The 21,246-nt window shown below is 39.7% G+C and overlaps 1 protein-coding gene across 1 annotated transcript in view; it reads left to right on the top strand.

Moving 5' to 3' along the window:
- NCAM2 (neural cell adhesion molecule 2) overlaps positions 1-21,246 on the top strand; it is a 545,555-nt gene that overhangs the window by 510,550 nt on the left and 13,759 nt on the right. The window contains exons 16-17 of the mRNA XM_006128839.5: positions 12,040-12,244; positions 17,954-18,073. Of these exons, the coding sequence (XP_006128901.1) occupies positions 12,040-12,244; positions 17,954-18,073 (325 nt within the window). The remainder of the gene's footprint in view (positions 1-12,039; positions 12,245-17,953; positions 18,074-21,246) is intronic.

Consider the following 21,246-nt stretch of genomic DNA (forward strand, 5'->3'; position numbering starts at 1 on the left):
ATATTCCAGGATCAGAGAATCCTGGTGGAGGGCTGGCAGCTGGGAGTGGAATCCAGCAGGCTCATATAAAAGGAGTGGAATTTGCTGGCAGAAACCAAGGGAGAATGGAAGGTGCTTCTGGCTGGCTGAAGATGTAAGCAGTATTTCAGCACTGGGGTATGGGTGAGGTATGAGTTCTGAGAGCCATGGACCCCATCACAGTCATTCTCTACTATGCTGCCTTTCACCTATGTTGACTAGGAGACAGTAATAGATTTAAAATAAAATAAAATAAAATAAAATAAAAACCCTAACATTTACTGTGTTAGCATATAGATCAGTTTCTGTAAGGAGAACATGGAGAAGAACATTGTGAGATTGTCACTAACTTTGTCATTCACCTTGAAAGATGCTCATAACAAATGCTTGCACCAAATAGTTATGGCTTAAAGACTAGTGGTTGCAACTTTATTGCAATTTTAATTAAGCTTGAGGCTAGGCTTATAAACTATTGGACACTTAGCTGGCCCCGTGGTTGAATTGCTAAATACAGACCTATGTCTATATAATACACCAACCAAATGGCAGAGGGTACAGACTCACTGAAATTGTCCCATGGTCTTTTCTCAGTTAAAGGAATGACTACTCCAAAAGAAGAGTTTTCTCCTTCTCAAATCTAAGCATGGGCCAAAGTAACTCTTTCTCATGTTGTCGGAGAACTTACCTACATTTCCAATGCAGGGAAATATTTACCAATCCAAACATATAGCAAGAAAGATGTGCTTTCCAGCTCAATGTATGCATTGATAACAGATATGAAACGATTTCGTAAAATCAAAAATATGCCTTTTAGCTGCTTATTAATTGAGAAATGCATTTATTTCTAAGATAAGGAGTCATGTTTCAAATATCTGAACCAGTGAATAATTATTTTGAGTAAAATGAAGTATAAGCCCCGTCATTTGTTTTTGAATTTCAGTTGTATTGTATAAATCAATATTAGGTCTATTGCATACATCTGTGGCACTTCCTGCTTTTCAAATATTTTTTCTTTTGCCAGCTTTCCTTGATTATCAGCACTGTGCTCAAATGTTAAATTTTATAATTTTTATATGTATATGCAAAAAATAATGCAGTGATAATTATTGATAAACTTTACAAAATAGAAACATATAGCAAAGATGAAATAAGATTAAAATATATTTAATTTAATTTTGTCAAACTGAAGTCACCATCAATATCTCAAGTGACAAGTGCCACACACACACACAAAAAGAAGAGAAAAGAAAAGAAGACAGCTAGAAAAAGCATGCTTCTTGTGCTAGCCTACAATGGATCACTGGTAAATAAGAGCTATGTTGAGATAAAATGACAGATTTGCATGAACTTGCACAGGAAAATGATAAAGTACACCAATACCATTAACACCCATGGGTAAACATTTGTCCCAAAGCAATCACTCCATATCTGACTTATTAGTCCACATCCTCAAAGAAAACTTTCAAAAGATGAGCCTGGGAACGTAAAGTCATAACTTTGCTAGAAATTATGGTCTTAATAAAGACACTGGTTCTTCGGAGTTTTACAACAATCTGCAACCCACTAACTGTCTTTGTCCTCTGGTCAAAGGGGCATTAGTGGGCCACTGCTCCAAAATGGCCCTTAGAATATGTGTTATCTTCTTACCCTAAACAATCTGTTCCACTTTGTATTTAGCTGTGCCACTGAATATGGATTCCTAAACCTAAAGAAAACCTCTGGCTAAGCTAGAAAGCTTGTGTTTCTCGCTAAGATAAAGTGATCAAATAAATGATACTCCATCAACCAACTTGTCGCTCTAGATTTGCTCATGAAAGTTATACATAACAAAACTGAATGATTGTTGAAGGAAAAAAGTAAATTGTGATAAATGTCCAACTCCTGCTTTTCAGAGTCCAAATATTCATATTCATGAAGTACTGAGTAAGATATAATCTCGCTCTCTGAGCCATTCAAGTTAAACTAAACCACATCATTATTTTCATTTGATTTGCATCTCAAAATGGCACAGCATTGGTAAACTCATATATACTTTTCCATCCATAATAACGCTGAATTTGTCCAGAAAAAGATGTATTCATGCTTTAACATCCAATAGAAGAACCTGAAGATTCAAAACTGATTTCTTATTTGACTCGCTAGACCCCTATCAGTATTGGACATACAAGACCCAGGAAAAGTCCTACTTAAATTGGTAAGGAACGATAGTGAAGCATAGTAGCTCAGACTAGATAGATGGATAGTAGTTGCTTTATTCTTTAATGAAAGTATAAGGCATTTAAGAATCTAGTCCCCAATCCTGCATAATTGAACTTTTGTTATTGAATGAAATCAGAGCAGGAGCAGGCCCCATGAAAGGAGGAATAAATGGAATATGTCATCTTAATTCTAAAACACTAGTAATTTATAAGAATCTATGTAAAAGGTCAAGTTCTATAAGGCTTTCTTTACTCTGCTGAATGCTTTCTCTCAGAGATAGTACCAACTGAATTCCACTGTGCTACTCACAAAGGACTCACCAACATGAGTGAGAGAGTTGCACTGCCTATCCCTAAGTCACTAAATCCTAACACAAGCATCTTATATAGTCTGATACTATTTTCCAGTTTTATAGTCTAGAAAAGTTTTATCATCACCATTATCCCCATGCGTTTGAAATAATAAAATAGTACATTCCAGCTATTTCAATGCCCATTAAAATGTACTGTTATTTGATCAAAAGCAAGAGTTTTCAATGAAGTAATGAAGATTTGGAAGCCATTAAATCAATGTTCCAGAGCCTTTATAGATGCAATGACAATATCTAGTGTGACATTAGATACTATTTTTAAGGATACTTGATGCGGAGACGCCAGTCATTTGGCATCAGGGGCAAACTCTATTGCAGCGAGTACAAAATCCCCTTTGTGAACAAACAATAGATTCTATGTTCTGGATGTAGTGGACAATATATGGATTGTTCTTGTTCAAATGTGTGTACATGTTCAAGTGACAGCTGCCTTCAGAATACCCGGAGTAACCTACTTGCAGGGGTGAACTCAGAGCACAAGTTTTGGAATCAATATTTACTCATTGGAAGTCTACAAAATTAAATAGTTCCACTCATTTGTCCCCATTTAGGAGAAAGTTCTGAATTAATTGCCAAAATCTTCTGTTTCTCTCTCACCTACTTATATAAAACTCTACTCTCATACTAAACAAAAGTATTGCTAAGATGTTGAAACTACAATCCAATATTGAAGAGCTTAAAGATTGCCAAAACTTTCCTCCAGTTTATTTTGAGAACTTACATCACTTTTATTATTAAAATTCTGAAAGTTTCAGGAATCATTGTCCTGTGATAAATACTTATTTGAAGAAGTGGATGCATGCGGTGCTTTTTTTTTTTTTTTTTTAAGTTGGCAGTTTCTTTCATTATCATGACATTAATGTATATCATATTCTTTATGCCACATTCTGTGCAATTAAAAGCATATTATACTAAAAGCGGCATTGATTTGACAAATGACAGTCAAAACATGGCAAATATGGATTTTTTTTCAGGTCAGTGTTTTAAAAGGTACATTTAAGGTTCGATTACTAAAGATGAGTATAAAATAAACCTTTCAAGAAATATGGTCAGACTCAATTCACTCAAATTAAAGAAGAATTAATAGGATATGTATTAAGTGGGTGATAGACTAGGGAAACCATGCACATAAAGAATGTAAAAATACATTGCTACTGTAACTCATCACAGAAGGGAACTAGAACTTTAAGTCCATGTGATACATTATGGATCATTTTGAAAAGTGTCCTGTTGACTTCACTGGAAGCAAAGTTTTACTAAGGCTGAGTCCTACTGATTTCCAGGGGAGCAGAGTAAAGCCAGTGTTGAGCACTTTTGAAAACTCTCATTGTTAAGCTATAATTCAGTAACAATAAAAAAAAGCAGCAAAAAATAGATGCACTTTTAGGAATAAACATTAAATTTTTGCAAATATCCATGATTAGACTTGACATGAGAGAATAGTGGGTCCAGGGCTAGCCTTACCATGAGGCGAACTGAGGCAGCCGCCTCAGGTGCCAGACTGTGGGGGGGGCGCCACTAGGACCCAGAGTATAGAAAAGTGTGTCTGCTGCTGGTGCATATGTAGGTAGCAGAGCCGTACCATGAGAGGAGTAGAACAGGAAGAAGGCAGAATTGAGACCTTTCAAAGTTTTGGCCCAAGCAACAGGGTATGGGGGCATCATTTGAGCTCCCCGCCTCAGGTGCCAAACTGTTGTGGGCTGGCCCTGAGTGGGTCCATCAGTATTAGAAAAGCAATGATGGCTAATCTATGGCATGCACAACCATCAGGTTTAATCTCAGACTTTGGTGTAGTTGGTGACACTAGCTTCAGAGTAAGCCAGGAAGATGAGATGTAGAAGCAAAACCAGGAAAATTGTCCAGTGGGGCAAGGATTAGACCCTGACATGAAAGTATTATAAAAGTAGATCTGCGTGAAGGAATAACATGGGAAGATAAGACACAGATATCAGGAAAGCAAGATTAGAAGAGGGATCATATGATTTCTGTAGTAAGAGGAAGAAAAGTTGAATTAGAATGAATGGCGGAGAAAGGGGGAGACCATCAGAAAAGCAGGAGACAGAAATGAAGAAAGGAAAGGAAAAGGTCAAAGCAAAGAGAAACTAAGGAATGGCTAGGGAGGAATGAAACAACAACAAAAAGATCTTCTAAATTAATGAATGGAAATACTGCATATGCGAACCATAATTAACTGTGGAACTCATTGCTATATGATAATGCTGAATCAAAATTTTTTGAATTCAAATTAGATTTAATTAGAGAGTATCTAGCAGTCAAGATTGAAAAAATTGTCTAAAATATTAATGGAGTCACAAAAATTTAGAGATTTATATGTGGAAAATAAACCTCCACAGGTACTTTAGATTATAAAAAACAAACCATATGCCTCAAGATGTAAGATGAACACTAACAGATGGGTCTGAAGAGGAAAATTCAGAAGACAGGTTACAATATAATTATTGCCTACAGAGTTTCATTTTCCTTTCTCTAAGGCATCTGGTGCTGACAACTGTCAAAGTCAGAATATTTGGCTAGATGGAAGCTACACTGAAATTCTATGCCAGATCTTATGGGGCACGTCATCATCTTCTACAATAAAACCATTTGGCAGAAACTTGAAATACAATTAACTCACTTTGAGGATTGTTGCATGCAGCTCCCCCTTTTTGTTTAAATATAATCACCACAATAAGTAATGTACTGAATGAATTTTACTCATAATGAGTGCCTGCTTCTGAGATGTAGCACCTCCATAGATGGCTTTATCCTGAAAGTCTAAGGACTTGATCCTGAATGCCTTTAACATTCTAAATACTCACTGATTTTACAGGATGTTTTCCTTAAGTAAACAATGGATGATTAAGTCCCACTATTATATGGGTGTAAGGAAATAGTGAACAAAAGAGGGAGTATTTTTCATATATTTTTATCCTATTTTCAGTACATGTCCTCCGCCCTGCCCCCCTCCCACCCTCTCCAATCATCTGTGTAAAGAAGGATGTTGCCAACATTCTTATTTTTCAGTCTTGTTGATGAGATAGTTTGTAAATCTCAGAATTAATACCCTGGACTGAAGTGAACTTGAAAAGTTTTTGAACCAGTCCTTTGCTTCAAAGTACTAAAATGTAGAGAGTGCTTGTTTATTTTCTCAGAAAGATAGCAAAAAAGTAAACAAAAACAGCCCACACATGTGTCCGAGCAAGGGAATGAAACAAAGTATGTCTATACAGCAAAGTTATTTCGAAATAACAGCCGTTATTTCAAAATAACTTTACTAGTGTCTACACAGCCAAACTGCTATTTCAAATTAATTTGAAATAGCGGAGCGCTTATTTCGAATTTGGTAAACCTCATTCCACGAGGAATAACACCAAATTCGAAATAGCTATTTCAAAATATGTTCTGTGTAGACACTTATATCGAAATAGGGGGCCTCCAGCCTTCCCAGGGTGCCCTGGTGACTACTCCAGTCTCAACCAAGAACACTCCTCTCCCTCCCTCCTCCCCAGAGCCCTTAAAGGGGTTGACTCTAGCCACAGTGCCTGTGCCAACTCCAAGCCTGCCAGCCCAGAGCCAGCAGTCACTGCCCCAGACCCAGTGGCACCAACCCACTGGGAGCTAGCCCTCCACTGCCTCCCAGGAGCAGTCTGCCAGCTCCCAGGAACCTATCAGGGCCCGGAGAAGGCGGGCACCTTCCTAGTCCAGGAAGTGGATATCATGGACCTTATTCAGGTTTGGGGGGATGCCCCCAACGTCCATGATCCTCATACTAGATGGAGGAACGCTGCCGTCTGTGGCAGGATAGCTGCCAGCCTGGCCACCAAAGGCTAAATGTGAACCCAGGAGAAGGTTTGCATGAAAATCAAGTTGGTCTGGTGAGACTCCCCAACCCTGAGCCCTGAGCGTCCCCTCCCCCTTCTTCCTCTTGCTTCCACCTTCCAGCTTCCTCCTCCCAAGTTTCCTCCTCCCCTCTCCCAGCTTCTTTCCCCAGTCTCACCAGAGTTTCATTCCCTCACCCCAGTTTTGTTAAATAAAGAGAGTTTGTGTTCATGAAAATACATGTATTTTATCTGACATCAGAAAGGGGGGCTAGGGAGAAGGACGTGGAAGGACGTGAGGGAGGAAAGAGGCACAAGCCCCCAATGGGGAAGACCAGGGAGGCTCTTAGTACTCCTCAGGGTAGAAGCTCTCCCACAGGGTCTCCTGGATACTGACAGCCCCACAATGGACCTCCTGCAGAAAGTGCAGCCAGGCTCACAGCAACACATCCACGAGAAGCACCAGAGTGCCCTGGGGCAGCTCTGGCTCCATGCTGCAGAGTGCTGAGTTGTCCTGAGTGAGGGCAATCAGAGCACACAGAGACAAAATGCTTTGCTGTCCCTCATCGAGGTAGGCAAGCAAGCAGGGAAAGATGAGAACTGGCTGCCCGGGGGTGGGGGTCCCTTAAAGCACAGGCCTCAGATCACCTCAGGCAGCAGCCACACCAAGTGACTCCTAACAAGATGCCCTGCCTGACCTGGTTCCGGCCGGCCTTAAATGTGATTCAGCATCCACTCAATGTGGACATACTATTTCAAAAAAGCTATTTCAAAATTTATTTTGTGTGTAGACGCGTTATTTTGAAATAAGCTATTTCGAAATAATGCTGTAGTGTAGACATACCCAAGGATTAATTTATGAGATTCTGATTTAAACCTAACCTTGCATTAGTTTGTTCTATCTACTTTTTAAATTTAATTTGGAAATAAAACCGTGCATGTCCTTTAGATGTCTAGGTCATATGACCTCAATATAAGCAGTGATCCCTTTATATTATAGCATAATAAAAAGAATGTTGCAAATTCTGAAGTTATGTTATCTGGTTGTCAGATACAATGTGGCTGCATCTAGACTGGCAAGTTTTTTTCTGCTTTTGCGGTAAAGCTTGCCAGCTGTCTATACTGGTCGCTTGAATTTGCGCAAGAACACTGACGATCTAATGTAAGATTGTCAGTGTTCTTGTGCAAATACTATGATGCTCCTGCTCAGGGATAAGCCCTCTTGCGCAAGGGCCAGTGTAGACAGGGGAGGACTGTTTTGCTCAAAAAAGCCCCAATGGCGAAAATGGCGATTGGGGCTTTCTTGCACAAAACTGCGTCTAGATTGGCACGGATGCTTTTCCGCAAAAAGTGCTTTTGCGCAAAAGCATCCGTGCCAATCTAGACGCTCTTTTCCACAAATGCTTTTAACGGAAAAACTTTTCTGTTAAAAACATTTGCGGAAAATCATGCCAGTCTAGACTCAGCCTGTCAGAATGATTTTAAGCTTTTAGTTATGTTTTAGCTGCAGGACCTAGCAGGTAAACAAAGGAAAGAACTATTTATTTTGAGATCTCAGGAAGCTTTGTGTGTGTTTGTAGTGAAAGCTAGAAAGCCCAAGTACAGTAAAACTCTCTTCTCTAATGATGCTGTTATCTGTTATGCAGATAAATCATTTCAGTTCTGAAATAGGACATACTGAGTGTGATAGAAGTGATTTTGTTAGTACTACAGGTTGGACCTCCCTTGTCCAACTCCCTTGGGACCTGATTGGCCCTGGATGGGTGATTTTGCCAGACCAGGGAAGGTCTGGAGGAAACGGGGTGCCAGCATTTCTGCTGGGCTTCTCTCTCCAGCTATCTGCCATTGCTTCCCCAGCCCCCTGGCTGTGGAAGAGGCCTGCAGGTTCTGCAGCCCCACAAGCTCCAGTGGCAGCTCTACAGGTGCTCACGGCCCCACCAGCTGTGAACTTGGCAATCCCCTTCTTCTTGGCGCCACTGGCTGAGGGCGTGGCGACCCACACCCTACCCTGCAGACTCCAGCTGCGAGCTCTGCTGCCCCCTCTGGCTTCTCAGCCCAGATGGCTGCAGGCTCTGGTGCCCTGCCAGTCCCACCGGCCAGCTCTGCTCCCAGCCACAGTCTCTAAACCTTCTGGAACATGGATTTTTCCAGACTAGAGAGTCCCGGGCTACAGAGCTTCAATTTGTAGCAGTAATACTGAGGTAGCATTTGTAGTCTATAGCTGAGATCGGAGTCCCATTGTGCAAGTGGCTATGCAAGCACCCAGTAAGAGTAATACGGTGTGAGAGCAAACTGCTACTGTCCTTGTGGATTATCCCCAAGCCATCTTGCTAATAGAGCACATGATGGTTCCAGCAGGTGTAGTGTTGCAGGTTCATTTTACTTTCTCTCCAAAATTTAAGCAATGTGCACCCCATCCTAATGAATCGTACTTGTGGAGGGTTGGATTCTGTCCATAACTTCTAACCAACACTTCAGGCAAAACTCTGCTCCTGGAGCCGTGTACTGCAGCCAGGCGTGTAATAAGTCTCCTTGCCTGAGATTTAAAAATATAGTTATGTGGGAGTTTTAGCTCGTTTGTGGAAAAGACCCAGAATTGCCAGGATATGTGTGGTGGGGAGAGGGCAGTTGGTTGATTGGTTGGTTTATTTAGAGGGCACAATTTCTGCTCCACAAAATTCTGTAGGATTGAAAAAAAAATGTATAAAAATTAGTTCATTTAATATTAAATCCTCTAGAACCTCATTGCATTTTATAGGTCTCTGATGATATCATCTCTGTTAAAATCTGAATTTTTCCATAAGGGCTGAGCATGTGTCCATTTCAGTCTTCTTGACAACCTGGATTAAATTATTAATTCAAAATATGTTTGTATGTAAATTACCTATTGGATTTATGGATATTTCAGAGTTTCAGAGGTAGTGTAAATCATGCAATGTCAGACTTTATTTAATATGTTCAGTTATCACAAGTTATGCTTGCCAACATTTTACTTGGAAAGTTTACATCAAAAAGAAGGAAACTCATTCATCTCAAATGTCAGGATTCCAAGACTTCTAGTAGGGTCACTTAATAAATGATGCATTATTTTCAGTGGAGCTATGCTATCATTGTAACGGTTATCTCATGTTTTCCTTTTTGTGATAAGCTTTTTGGGAAAGGACTTCAGAGGCTGAAAAACACTAAGTTCTGTTTTTGTGCATGCTAAATTTCTAAATAATAAAACAGCTGATGCCAACATGGCATGGAATTGATTGCATCAAAATGAGAAAAAACAACTTTTAAAACAGGTGTTTCTATTTTGCCTTTGTAGAGCTCCATAAATTACATTAATGAAGCACATATTCCTGTTAAAATTATGCATTGATTTAGTATATACAAGAAACATCAATTTATATTTAAAAGGTCAAATTCACTGTATTTTAGTTAAGGGATTTAATTAAGCCAAAATAGAAATCCATCTAAAAATATGTGCTTTAACTACAATTAGTCCAAAGTATATTAGTAGTGCTGGTGGGGCAAGGAGTGGAAAGAGAAAGTTAAAAATTCTGTCAAAATCTTTAGTGGTTTATGATATACATTTTTCTCTCTGTCCTGGCAGAACAAAAGCTTGCCCTTACTCCAGCAACTAGCAAAAAGTAGCAAATAGGACTGTACCAATACTTTTCTGACTGGATATCTGGAACATCATTGCTAGGCAAGATATCACACATGAAGCAACAAGAGACTTGTGTGCTACTTAGTACCCTTGTGTAATTTACTCACAGAGTCTATCAAGAGAAGCATAGCAATTGTCAAATCATTTATGGATTCTATGCCTGGCTAGAATACCACTAACCTTTTTTTAGATACATTCATTAGCCCTCATGTCATGAGCTCTTGTCAAGATGTATTGCAACCTCAGTGGTCAAACATGAGGTTCTTTTTCATGAGGGAGTGATACTTCTTCTGTACACAAATAAAACATTCATGACTTTCCTAAACCTTCTACCCCCACACATGAATACCACATGGTTGGTTTTAGGCTAAAATTCAATCTATCCAGAATTTACATTAAACTGTCATTCTCTAGAGATATGTTCATTTAGATATATGCTTTTCCTTGGATTTATAGCCATTCAGATCAACTGCAAAATACTGTTTTCACTTTTTTTTTGTTTCTTTTTAAGGTGCAGGTAAGTGCAATACAAAGCTCTGATCCTGCAAATATTTAAGACCATACATAGTTTCCTCTTATGAATTATCTTATTGATTTTTTTTGATTACTCATGGGTGTAAAGGTGCAGCTACACAGCACCCTAATATCAAAATAAAATATGCAATTTGCGCTATGCAAATTGCATATCTTATCTCGAATCTATTTCAAAATAGCTTATTTTGAAATTAGGTGCATCTACACAGCACCAAATTTCAAAATAATGCGCTATTTTGAACCATCCCTTATCCCTTGTGCAACTAGGTTTATCGGGATGGTGAAATAGCATGCCCGTTATTTCAAAAAATGTTTCAAAATAACAGGTGGGTTGTGTAGATGTGGGGTAGCTATTTTGAGATACCTCTAGTATCCCGAAAGAGCCATGCAGTGTAGATGTATCCTAAGGCTGTGTCCAGACTCAGGGGTTTTTTCGAAAAAAGTAGCCTTTTTTTTGAAAAAACTTCACTTGCGTCTAGATTGTAGCCGCGTTCTTTCGAAATTAAATCGAAAGAACGCGGCTTTTCTTTCGACGGCGGTAAACCTCATTTCACGAGGAAGAACGCCTTTTTTCGAAAGTGCTCTTTCGAAAAAAGGCGTTCTTGAAAGCAAACAGGGCTTTTTAGAAAGAGAGCATCCAGACTCACTTGCTGCTTTCTTTCGAAAAAGCGGCTTGCTTTTTCGAAAGTTCCGCGTGCAGTCTAGACGCTCTCTTTCGAAAGAGGCTTGCAGTCTAGACATAGCCTAAGTGTTTGCAGATTAGGGCCCATGTATAATTCTTTTATACATTTATTTTCATTTTAATTCAAAACCTGAACATTAAAGGGGGCAAAATACAGGTTTTGAGGTCTTCTTCTCAATGTAAAATAATCCTGTTTAAGTAACTTCACAATCTGTGCATTGCATTACATTTTTTGTTTAAAAATGAGTTTTGTATAATGTTTAAAATGTGTTTCCATATTAGCATTGTGATTTCTTGGTATTGGGGAATGGAATGATATAATGAATTATCGGTTAGACAACTGATATTCAAAAAAGCTTCTTTATTTTTCCACTAAGCATGTTCTGAAACATCTGAACATAATGTAAAAAATACCTATATTTTGGGGCTAAACTTTTTAATCCTTTACGCTTCTAATTTCTACTTTAATTTGAACACAGACAACTCCTCTTTAAGTCAATGGGTGTTCCACATGTAGAATTTGATTCACAGGAAGATATATAAGATAAAAAGATTATGTATTTAGGACCATGAGCCTATGAGTTTATGTGCATGCTTAATTTTAGGTGCCTGATTGGTTGCATTGAGTTAAAATTGGTTCCTTAGTGAGGCTGGGGTTTCTATTTTCTTTTTATTCCAAGGATTTCCTTAAATTGTTAACAAAATGCTATATTCCTAGAGAGACTTTATCTACAAAATGTACTATTTCTTTGTTTTAAAGACACCCTTTTTAATGGTCTTGGGCTCGGTGCTGTCATTGGCCTAGGAGTAGCAGCCCTTTTGTTAATCCTTGTTGTGACTGATGTCAGCTGCTTCTTCGTACGGCAATGTGGATTACTAATGTGCATCACCAGGAGAATTTGTGGGAAAAAGAGTGGCTCCAGTGGGAAGAGTAAAGAACTAGAAGAAGGCAAAGCTGCATATCTGTGAGTATAAATAATATGTCTTAGGAAGATGCATAAAATTTTTTTTTGCCTGCAGAACTTGTGTGTACAATCTTGGTGTTATGTTTGTGATATGACAAAAGACATGCTTCAGAAGTGATTTTTACTACATGGGACAATAAATGAATCTTGATATCATCTTGATGTTTGCACTGTAAGGAAATAGTGGTGGAACATCAGATGTATTGCAATTGATAGCAAATATTGCTTTTTTTAAAGGCAACTTCTGTGCATCATTTTTAGATTCCCTGTTTTGTGTCTTTAAACTATTCTGCCACAAGAGGGACCATGTTCTGAGTGATTAATGTACATAGGAACACCTTTTCACCAAGAGCCACTGACTTTCCACACACACTCTGCTCGTCCTGGAGCTCCTAATGCCAAAATTGTGGCTCCTTGGCTATGTCTAGACTGCAGAATTTTTCCGGGATATCAGAGGTATCATGGAAAAACTCTTCTGCGTCCAGGGAATGCATCCACTTTTTCGGAACAGTTCAAAAAAAGTGGGCACATTCTTTCGGCATCCCTGTATTCCTCATTTTATGAGAAATAAAGGATGTTCTGAAAGAGGAGGTTTTTCCAACATTTGGCCACGTGTAAAAACAAGCAGAAAAAGATCCACAAATTGTACATCCTCTGATCCTGGTGTCCATATATAGCATCAGGAAAAGACAAAGGGCATGCTGGTTTGCTGTGACATATGTGAAGGAACATTCTGTCTTAACAACTAGGGCTAATTCTAGAAAATCTGACTAGCTGCTACCATTGATTTTTGACATTATGCCTTTAGTGAGCATTTAAAAAAAGCAGAAAGGAGGAAAAAAAGGTGTTAGATGTTGTCAAGGCTGTTCCTTACTCTGGCACTCTGAGTGCAGAAGGAGAGGGCCTGCATGAGATCTTAAAAATCCTTGTCTTTATAGGCTCCTGATTAAAACTCCCAAAGGTTGCAGATCCTCTGGCCTTGGGAGGTAGCTGTCAACATCAAGTGGAACAAAAGAAAACACCTTTCTTCCTGAACCTAGGAAGAAAGCACTTGGACTTCTTCCGGAGGGATATCCCCAAGCTCTTTTACTGCAAGAGATGTGGGAATAAAAAGAGAAAACAAATTGGATTCTCTGAGAGCTGACCTCTCAGTCTTAGGCATGCATACACAGACCTCCTGTTACCTTCGGGGGCAAAATAATCAAATCACTGCCTTAAAGTTGATTTTATTAACACAACAAAAAGATATACTTGATAAACATATTTGGTTGCTAGGTATTACAGAGCAACCAAGAAAACAGATTAAAACACAGAGAAATAGTATTTTCTCTGGCAGCAGCTTAAAATACAATGTGTGTAGGGGGCACATGGACTTAGTACAGAAAAGTGCAACCAAACTGCAAAACAAAAATGTAACCTGATCATGACTAAATAGACATTTTCCTATCTATCTACAATCCATACTTCAAGGGACAGTCCATGCCCATGCCCATGCCCAGTATTCCTTGTAGGCACGGTAGTTCTGTCCAGTTCAATTCTTCTTGTTTCCCCAGCTCCAAGCTTAAAACTCACACAAAGAAAACAGCAGGCAGGTATATCTTCCAATTCAAATTTCAACACCATTTTTCATTGGCTCTCCTGGCTCCCTGCCAATACTCCCTGCCTACCTGAGTTTAACCTGCTTCTTCAGAAAGCTCATGATACTGTCTACATGTTTTGTTAGTCTGTAAGGTTCTGCTAGACTATTTGTTGTTTTTTTTAAAGTATTTTCCAGTTACAGACTAACTTGGCTACCCCTCTAAAGCTTTTGAGTTTAACGCTTTAGTCGTTGAATGCTGGCTAGCACTCCTCTTATCATAGATGTTATGAAAAGCACATAGTTGAACTATAAATTAATAAAAAGTGGGACTTTACTGTAATGGCTACTGCAAATACTTGCTAAAAATAAAATTAGTGACTAAGAAAAAACAGAATACCAGGTCCGATAGAGGGAAAAAGCCTTATTCATTGGATGTATAGAAAGAACAGTTCATTTATGTGGAAGGAAATGTCCTTTAATGCTGAGAGATCAATAAGAACTATGGAAGTCCAACTGAGTAATTTCATGTCATATAAGTCAAAATTACTTTGTGTTTCAATTTTTTTTACAAAGTTTTCAAAGCATTTGAAGGAGATAATACTGACCTTGCTCCCATTTTTAAAATGTTTTCCTCCCTTGTATTTTAGATCTGAAAGTTTTCCTTCTCAACCATGCCCACCTAGCATAATTCAATAGACATGTAAAAAAATCTACAAGAATACCATCTGTATGTGGCTTACAATAAGAGGCAGGGATAGCATCATTTTTTCTATTAATAATACAATCTTCAGATTCAATAGATAAAGAGAGAACAGAGCTCTTAGGCTCAAATTTAGCAATCCATCCCTATTCAACAAAGCTCTTAGGCATGTGGATAAGTACTTGGCTAAATGGGGATAGATTTAAGTCTGTGCTTAGGTAATATCCTGAATCAGGACATTAGTGTGCTGAAGTTTCAAATGTTTCACTGATAAGCATTTTATATCTAGCTAGCAAACACAGGTTCATTTTGATCAGTCAGTATCTGATTTACCAACAATATAAAGCTTCAAGAAAACACAAAGCTGACCACTAAGCACATATAGAAAGAGATTTCTTTTAGGATTACATCTAGACCCTTTTCTGGTAGGCATGATGTCTTATTTATTTACATTCCTTTTTTTTCCCTTGGGATGGTTTTGGTAAATGCTAGTCTCTTTTGACTAAGATCATGTGTTGTTTTATGATCCCAGGAAGGCAACAGTCCTACAGCCTTATTTCAGCATGTTTCAAAACATCATATATTGTGTAATGCAGGCTAGTCTAGCATTTCCAGACAATCCTGAGCTATCTCAGTTTTCATGAATTGCATCTTAAATAGATATCTTAAAATAAAGCATTGGATACTTGCATATTTTTAGTGGAATGAGTAGAACTCTCAATTTATCTTTAATTACATTTGATTTCTGAGAAATGTATCACCTAGAATTATGTTCCATATGTTGTACTGATTGTAGAAATATAGTGCATGACGAATTTATGCAAAACCTAAAATAAAACTAAAGTAAGGTGTTTCCAGCAACTAGAATTTTCTTCTTATTTTTTCCTGCATGGTGCATATAAATACTCTATAAATGAAGAGCACATTCTATGTGCATTCTGCTTTCTGATAAAATAATATTTTCTAGGATTTTGGATATATATTTTTGTTGGAAATAAGATTCTAAATATAATATCCTTCGCCATTCTCATTATGATCAATAATTGTTGCACACTTGAAGTAGGCCTTCTTCTAACATGCGCCTATATGAAAAGGTTGCTAGTTAGCTAGCTCCTAATTAGCACTCAAATGTTTCCTAAATTGTGCACTTACGGTTGATGCCTTAAAAATAAATGTTTGACTAATTTAAATGCATTGAAAATTATCATTTTCAGAAGTTTATGAACACTGCTTAAGCATCAATTTTACAGATGCCAAAGTGCTGTTGAGTATTATTGTAACACAGAGATCCCTAGCTTCTCAATATGGTCTACAGCCGGGTGGGCAATAACTTTTAAAGGGGGACCACTCCAAGATTTTGGTAAGTGGTCAAGGGCTGTGCTTCTGTAGAGGGATTGTGGGGTCTAGGATGGAAGGTGAGATGTAGAAGGGAGCTTGGGATAGAGGACTGAGATGAAGTGTGGCATCTGAAAGGGAGTTTGGGTGAGGGAGGGGGTTATGATCTGGGACAGAGGCTTGGGGTGAAGGGTCCAGGAGAGGACTCTCGCCTGGAGAAGGGGCATAGGAGGGAGTGCAGGATCTGGGAGGGAGTTGTGACCTGGGGGAAGGGTGCAGAGGGTTTGGATGGTGACGTGGAGCAGGAGAATGAGGTGCAGGGTTGAGGGGGGGTATGTGTGCAGGAAAGGATTGTGGTCTGGGGGAAGAGTGTGGGCGGGTGCAGGAACTGGGGGGGAGTTGTGACCTGGAGGAAGTGGGGAGAGGGAATACAAAGGATTTGGATGGTGGCCTGGGGCAGGTAATTGTGGGGAGAGAGGGGCTGGGGAGCCAAAGGCAGGCTCTGGATAGAAGGTGCTTACCTAGGCAGCACCCAGCCATCAGTTCTGTGGGAACCTGAGCCTCCCAGCCTGTGTGATGGGCAGCTGCTCCATGTAGCTCTGCTCCGGCACAAGGACGGATGGGGGTGAGCGAGGGAGGAGGCTTCATTTGCTGCCCATACCTTCAACAAAATTTATCTGCTTCTATAGGCTGAAAACTGGCCAACAGGAGCTGGGGGATTTTGCTAGGGAGCAGGGACAGCCCGCGAAGCTTTCTCCTCCCTGCCCAGACTGCATAGCTGCTGTAGTAAAGGTGCCAGCAATGAGGCTGCGGGCTGGATCCACCAGCTTGGTGGGCCAAATCCAGCCTGCTAGCCACCTCTTCCCCACCCCTGGTCTATACTTTTTCTTCAACTCCAGTTCCATTGCCTATCTCTCTGTCAGTCTGCATAGCTGTTAGGAGAGAATTACTCTTTCTGAGAATATCTAACCTCTCAGAGTTAGTTAGAGCTCTCCATCTTATTGCAGCTAGGTATGTAAGAACATCTGTAAAGTATAGAAGACTTATATTTTTTATCACAATATAGAAATGAGACATGAGATAATCTAAGACATGTTCCTTGTCATGGGACCCAGTCTAAATTCAGGGAACTAGCAACCAGGCTGAATTGTGGACTACAGCAGGTCTAGAAAACAGATTGCTAAAGATAAGGGATTGCCCACCTATATGTCAGTTGTTCTGGGTTTTCAACATTCAAGTGATTTAAGTTTCTAGGAATCTGATTCAGGATGTGATCTCAAGGAGAGGAAAGGGGGTGATTCTTACTATTTTGGAAGTTTACATTTTTGGGACACTCGTTGTTCTGCCCTTGTAACATAGAAAATTGTGCTAGTTATTAATTATCATAATTTTTTTGTATTGCTGTAGTGATTTGAGGCTGTGATCTTGATTGTGGCCCCATTGTGCTGGACACTGTTACACTGCATAGCAAGCAACAACCCTTGCCACAAATTGCTTACAATTCATTGTCTGATTTTTATGGAAAAAACCCCAATTGTTTAAGAGGTTCATAAACAACAGAACTGTGATATATATATTTCAGAAGCCAGTTTAAATGTTTGCTATGAGCTATTCAAGTCTGATGAGTAGGTCAGATTTTCACTTCACACTAAGCACTCTTTAAATTTCTATGGGAGCTGCGAGAAGCCCTAAAATGGTCACAGCTTTATATTTATACCTACATAAAGGCTCAATATCCTGCCAGAGTGTTGTAAAGGGGCCTTAGAGCAAATGATAGTCAAGCACTGTTTTCCTTGTTGCTTTAGTTAGGTCTGTTGCCAGCAACAAGGTGTCCATTTATTATGAACTCATAAATAAAGTTTCTTTTGAGATTTTATGGCACACATACATGCTTTAGGACCAGATAAGCAGCCACAACAACAGAATACTTTGAAGGTTGTAAGAAATCAGGAATGCAACTGTGGAACGTATTCCAGTGTTAATCATTGGGTCTGATTTTTCTTCTTTGTGAAAAGAAGGCTCACGGTAATTAATAAAGTGTAATGTATTCTGATGCCATAATCATAGAGGTTAAGACTCTGTTAATATTCTTTAGGAAAGATGGATCAAAAGAGCCGATAGTGGAAATGAGAACAGAGGATGAAAGAATTACCAATCATGAAGACGGGAGTCCAGTAAATGAGCCAAATGAAACCACACCACTCACAGAACCTGAGTATGTAATCTGGTATTTCTAAAAGCTTTTCAAAGACGGTGCACTACCAGAATGAGTGGAGTTTCAGCTGTGTGCATGTAAAAAGTAGCACTGATAGCATTATGGGAATGATATGCTGGCACGCTTTGTTTATCCAAGTCTCTTGTTCTAGCAGCGATAGCTACAGGAAGGGGCAAGCATCTCCGTCCCTTTCCTATGCACTTGCCTAACCTACAGCACAACAGAAGCTGCAGGTTGTCCAGTCCCTGCTGCAGGGGTGGGGACAATGTTAATTTTCAGGCCCCTGCCCTTTTTTGTACTGCTTTTGTACTGCCCTTTCTGGCACTGAGGGTAGAAGAAGCTAGGAAAAACCTACAGATCAATTTTAAATGAATGCTGTCTTTCCCAAGCGGCATCCTATTGCTGCTTCTGTGCCCCTTGTAAATATAAGTCTCCTCTGGTTATTCCCATGACCCATCCCAAACATACTCTGCAGTTGTGTAACTTGGGCTGTGTCCAGACTCAGGGTTTTTTTCGGGAAAAGTAGCCTTTTCCCGAAAAAACTTCCCCTGCGTCCAGACTCAAGCCGCGTTCTTTCGAAATTATTTCGAAAGAACGCGGCTTTTCTTTCGATGGCGGTAAACCTCGTTTCACAAGGAAGAACGCCTTCTTTCGAAAGTTCCTCTTTCGAAAGAAGGCGTTCTTCAATGTAAATAGGGCTTCCTCGAAAGAGAGCATCCAGACTCGCTGGGTGCTCTCTTTCGAAAAAGCAGATTACTCTTTCGAAAGATCCGCCTGCAGTCTAGACGCGATCTTTCGAAAGATGCTTTCGAAAGAGCCTCTTTCGAAAGAAGCCTGCAGTCTAGACATAGCCTTGGAGCCCAGCTGTGTGTTCAAGGTCACTTGCTATAGCTAGCCGGAGAGTGCTCAGGAACAGCTCCTCTGAGTTGCCTACTTACCTCCCCTCAGCTCTATTGCTGGGAGCTGCATGCTGAGGAGCAGCTGAAGGAGATTTCCAAGATGGCTGCAGAAACTGTACACTCTGTAGTGGATTCAGGAAAGTAGGAGCTGTCACAAGGAAATGGAGCCTCCGTGCACCTGTGCCAAAATCCACACACTTCCCCAGATACATAGCAATGAGTAAGGTAATAAAGTCAGGCCAAGTCTGGGGATGTAAGGGAGGAATAGAGAGACACATGGGATAGTTCCTAGGGAAAGAGGCTTAAGTATGAGCCTAATATTCAAGCTAGGAGTGTTAACCAGAATAAAGCCTGGGAAATTTAGGTGCCTTGAGAAAAACGGCTGCAGATGAGTGCTGTAGTGGGTAAGAATGGCTCCTGCAGGGAGTAAAAGTGTCTATTTGATTATACTCTAGTTCTGTGGTGGGCTTGGGACTCCTGATTCAAGGAGAGAGTCTGAATCCAGGTCCAGGGAAAAAGATTAATAGGCTCCTGACTCAGAGAGGAGAGTAAAGAGTTTTAGTGATAGTCAGAGCTTGGAGCAGGGAGAAGTTGAAAAAGGGTTTTGCACCTTCTCTAGCTACTCAGAGAGAAGGACAATATAGTCCTTTGGGAAGGAGGGGCTGTGCCCAGCTGGAGTCCGGGCAGAAGAGACTTTATTTTGAATTTAATTTAACTCATACCATGTAGAACTTCAGCAGGTGACTTTTGTTTCATACCCTTTGAGTTGCACAGAGCTCATTAAGGGATCATGCACAGAAGGAGATATGGAGACAGGTCATTGCTGGCAGAAAGTTCTCCAAAAGCAATTACCCCATTACATGGGGAGGGCACAGCTACTGGCTCTTTTGTAACCAGAAGTATGAATTCTGATGGGCACTAGATTCTGTCCTCTGTTTTACCAATTATAGCCAGTAGAGGAAACTCAGAGGAGCAGCACTATTCCTATTACCATTTTATATAGTCTCTGTGAGCTATGTGTAGAGTGTGTAACTTGTTTTACGGTAGATCGCGAATGAGCATAACACTTTTCAAAGTCAGTCACTGAGTTTTCACAATGGTGAGTATTTTGGATGTATGTATCTATTTTTTTCCTTCTCTTGAAAATTAGATTTGCGTGTAAAAATAGACTGATATTTCAATAGCTATAATAGCAGAGTAATTGGTACTGGGGCCCCAACCATGTGAACCTAAGGAAGACAGCTCAATTACTAGATAAATTCATCCAGAAAGTAATGGCCTGTGAGTCTCAATGTGGATTTACATTTATGGAAGAAGAGTCTGAGCACAAGCCTCTGTGCTTTTTGTGAAGATCTTTGTGCTGATGACAACAAGAATCACTTGTTTCTGCAAAGACCCTTACATAGTAAATGATGTGGAAATCAGCAAATCAAACATTTCTGCAGAAAATAAAATAACTTTTTAAAAGGAAAATAAGTGCTTAATCCTCATCTGTTTCTGAACACACAGAAAAGGCATCTTCCATGCCTTCTCTTAGAACTGCAAAATGTAAGAATTCCTACTCAATAAGGCAAGATCTGGTGCTACTGGCTGCTATTGATATCTGTAGGGAAATGTTAGAGGATTAAAAGTTGATATATGTTCCTTTTTTGTAGTTCCATGTGTCTGAACAGTTTAAGTTTCAGTTCAGAGGCTAAGTGTAAAAAAGAGCATATGCTCTGCATTTAGTGGAATAACTTAACTGATATTTCCATCAATACTATTTTATTGGTGCCCTGCAATACGGATTTAATTTTCTGGGAAGAGTGTAGATACTACAGTGAGAAGTGCTATAGAAAACTAAGACCTATCTAGACAGATTCCCAAGTTCTCTTGGAAATACATCAGTGAAAAAACTTCCAATACAAACAAATGCAGCAGAATTTGTCTCTTGATAATGCTGAGCAATTGAGTTGTGTTATGGCATTATGGTGTAACTATAATATTGCTGTAGTCATTTGGTATTCCAGTGACAAGCACTATAGACATGCTTAAAATAGATCACAACTGATTGAACTGTTGACAGTATGGAGTAATCTGCAGAGTACAAACTAATACACAAAAAAGACACAGACTTAATATATTAGGATGTACTACAGGTTGTACCTCCCTTATCCGGGACACTCTGGTCCGGCAACAATCGGTCCACGGATGTTCCTGGATCACAAAGCCCAGGTATAGGGAGGTTTGGGCTGCAGGGCAAGAGTGACAGGAGAGTGGAAACTCAGCTGGGAG

Source organism: Pelodiscus sinensis, chromosome 1 (assembly GCF_052426305.1).
Source record: "Pelodiscus sinensis isolate ZL-2025 chromosome 1, ASM5242630v1, whole genome shotgun sequence".
In the NCBI taxonomy this organism is placed as follows: domain Eukaryota; kingdom Metazoa; phylum Chordata; order Testudines; family Trionychidae; genus Pelodiscus; species Pelodiscus sinensis.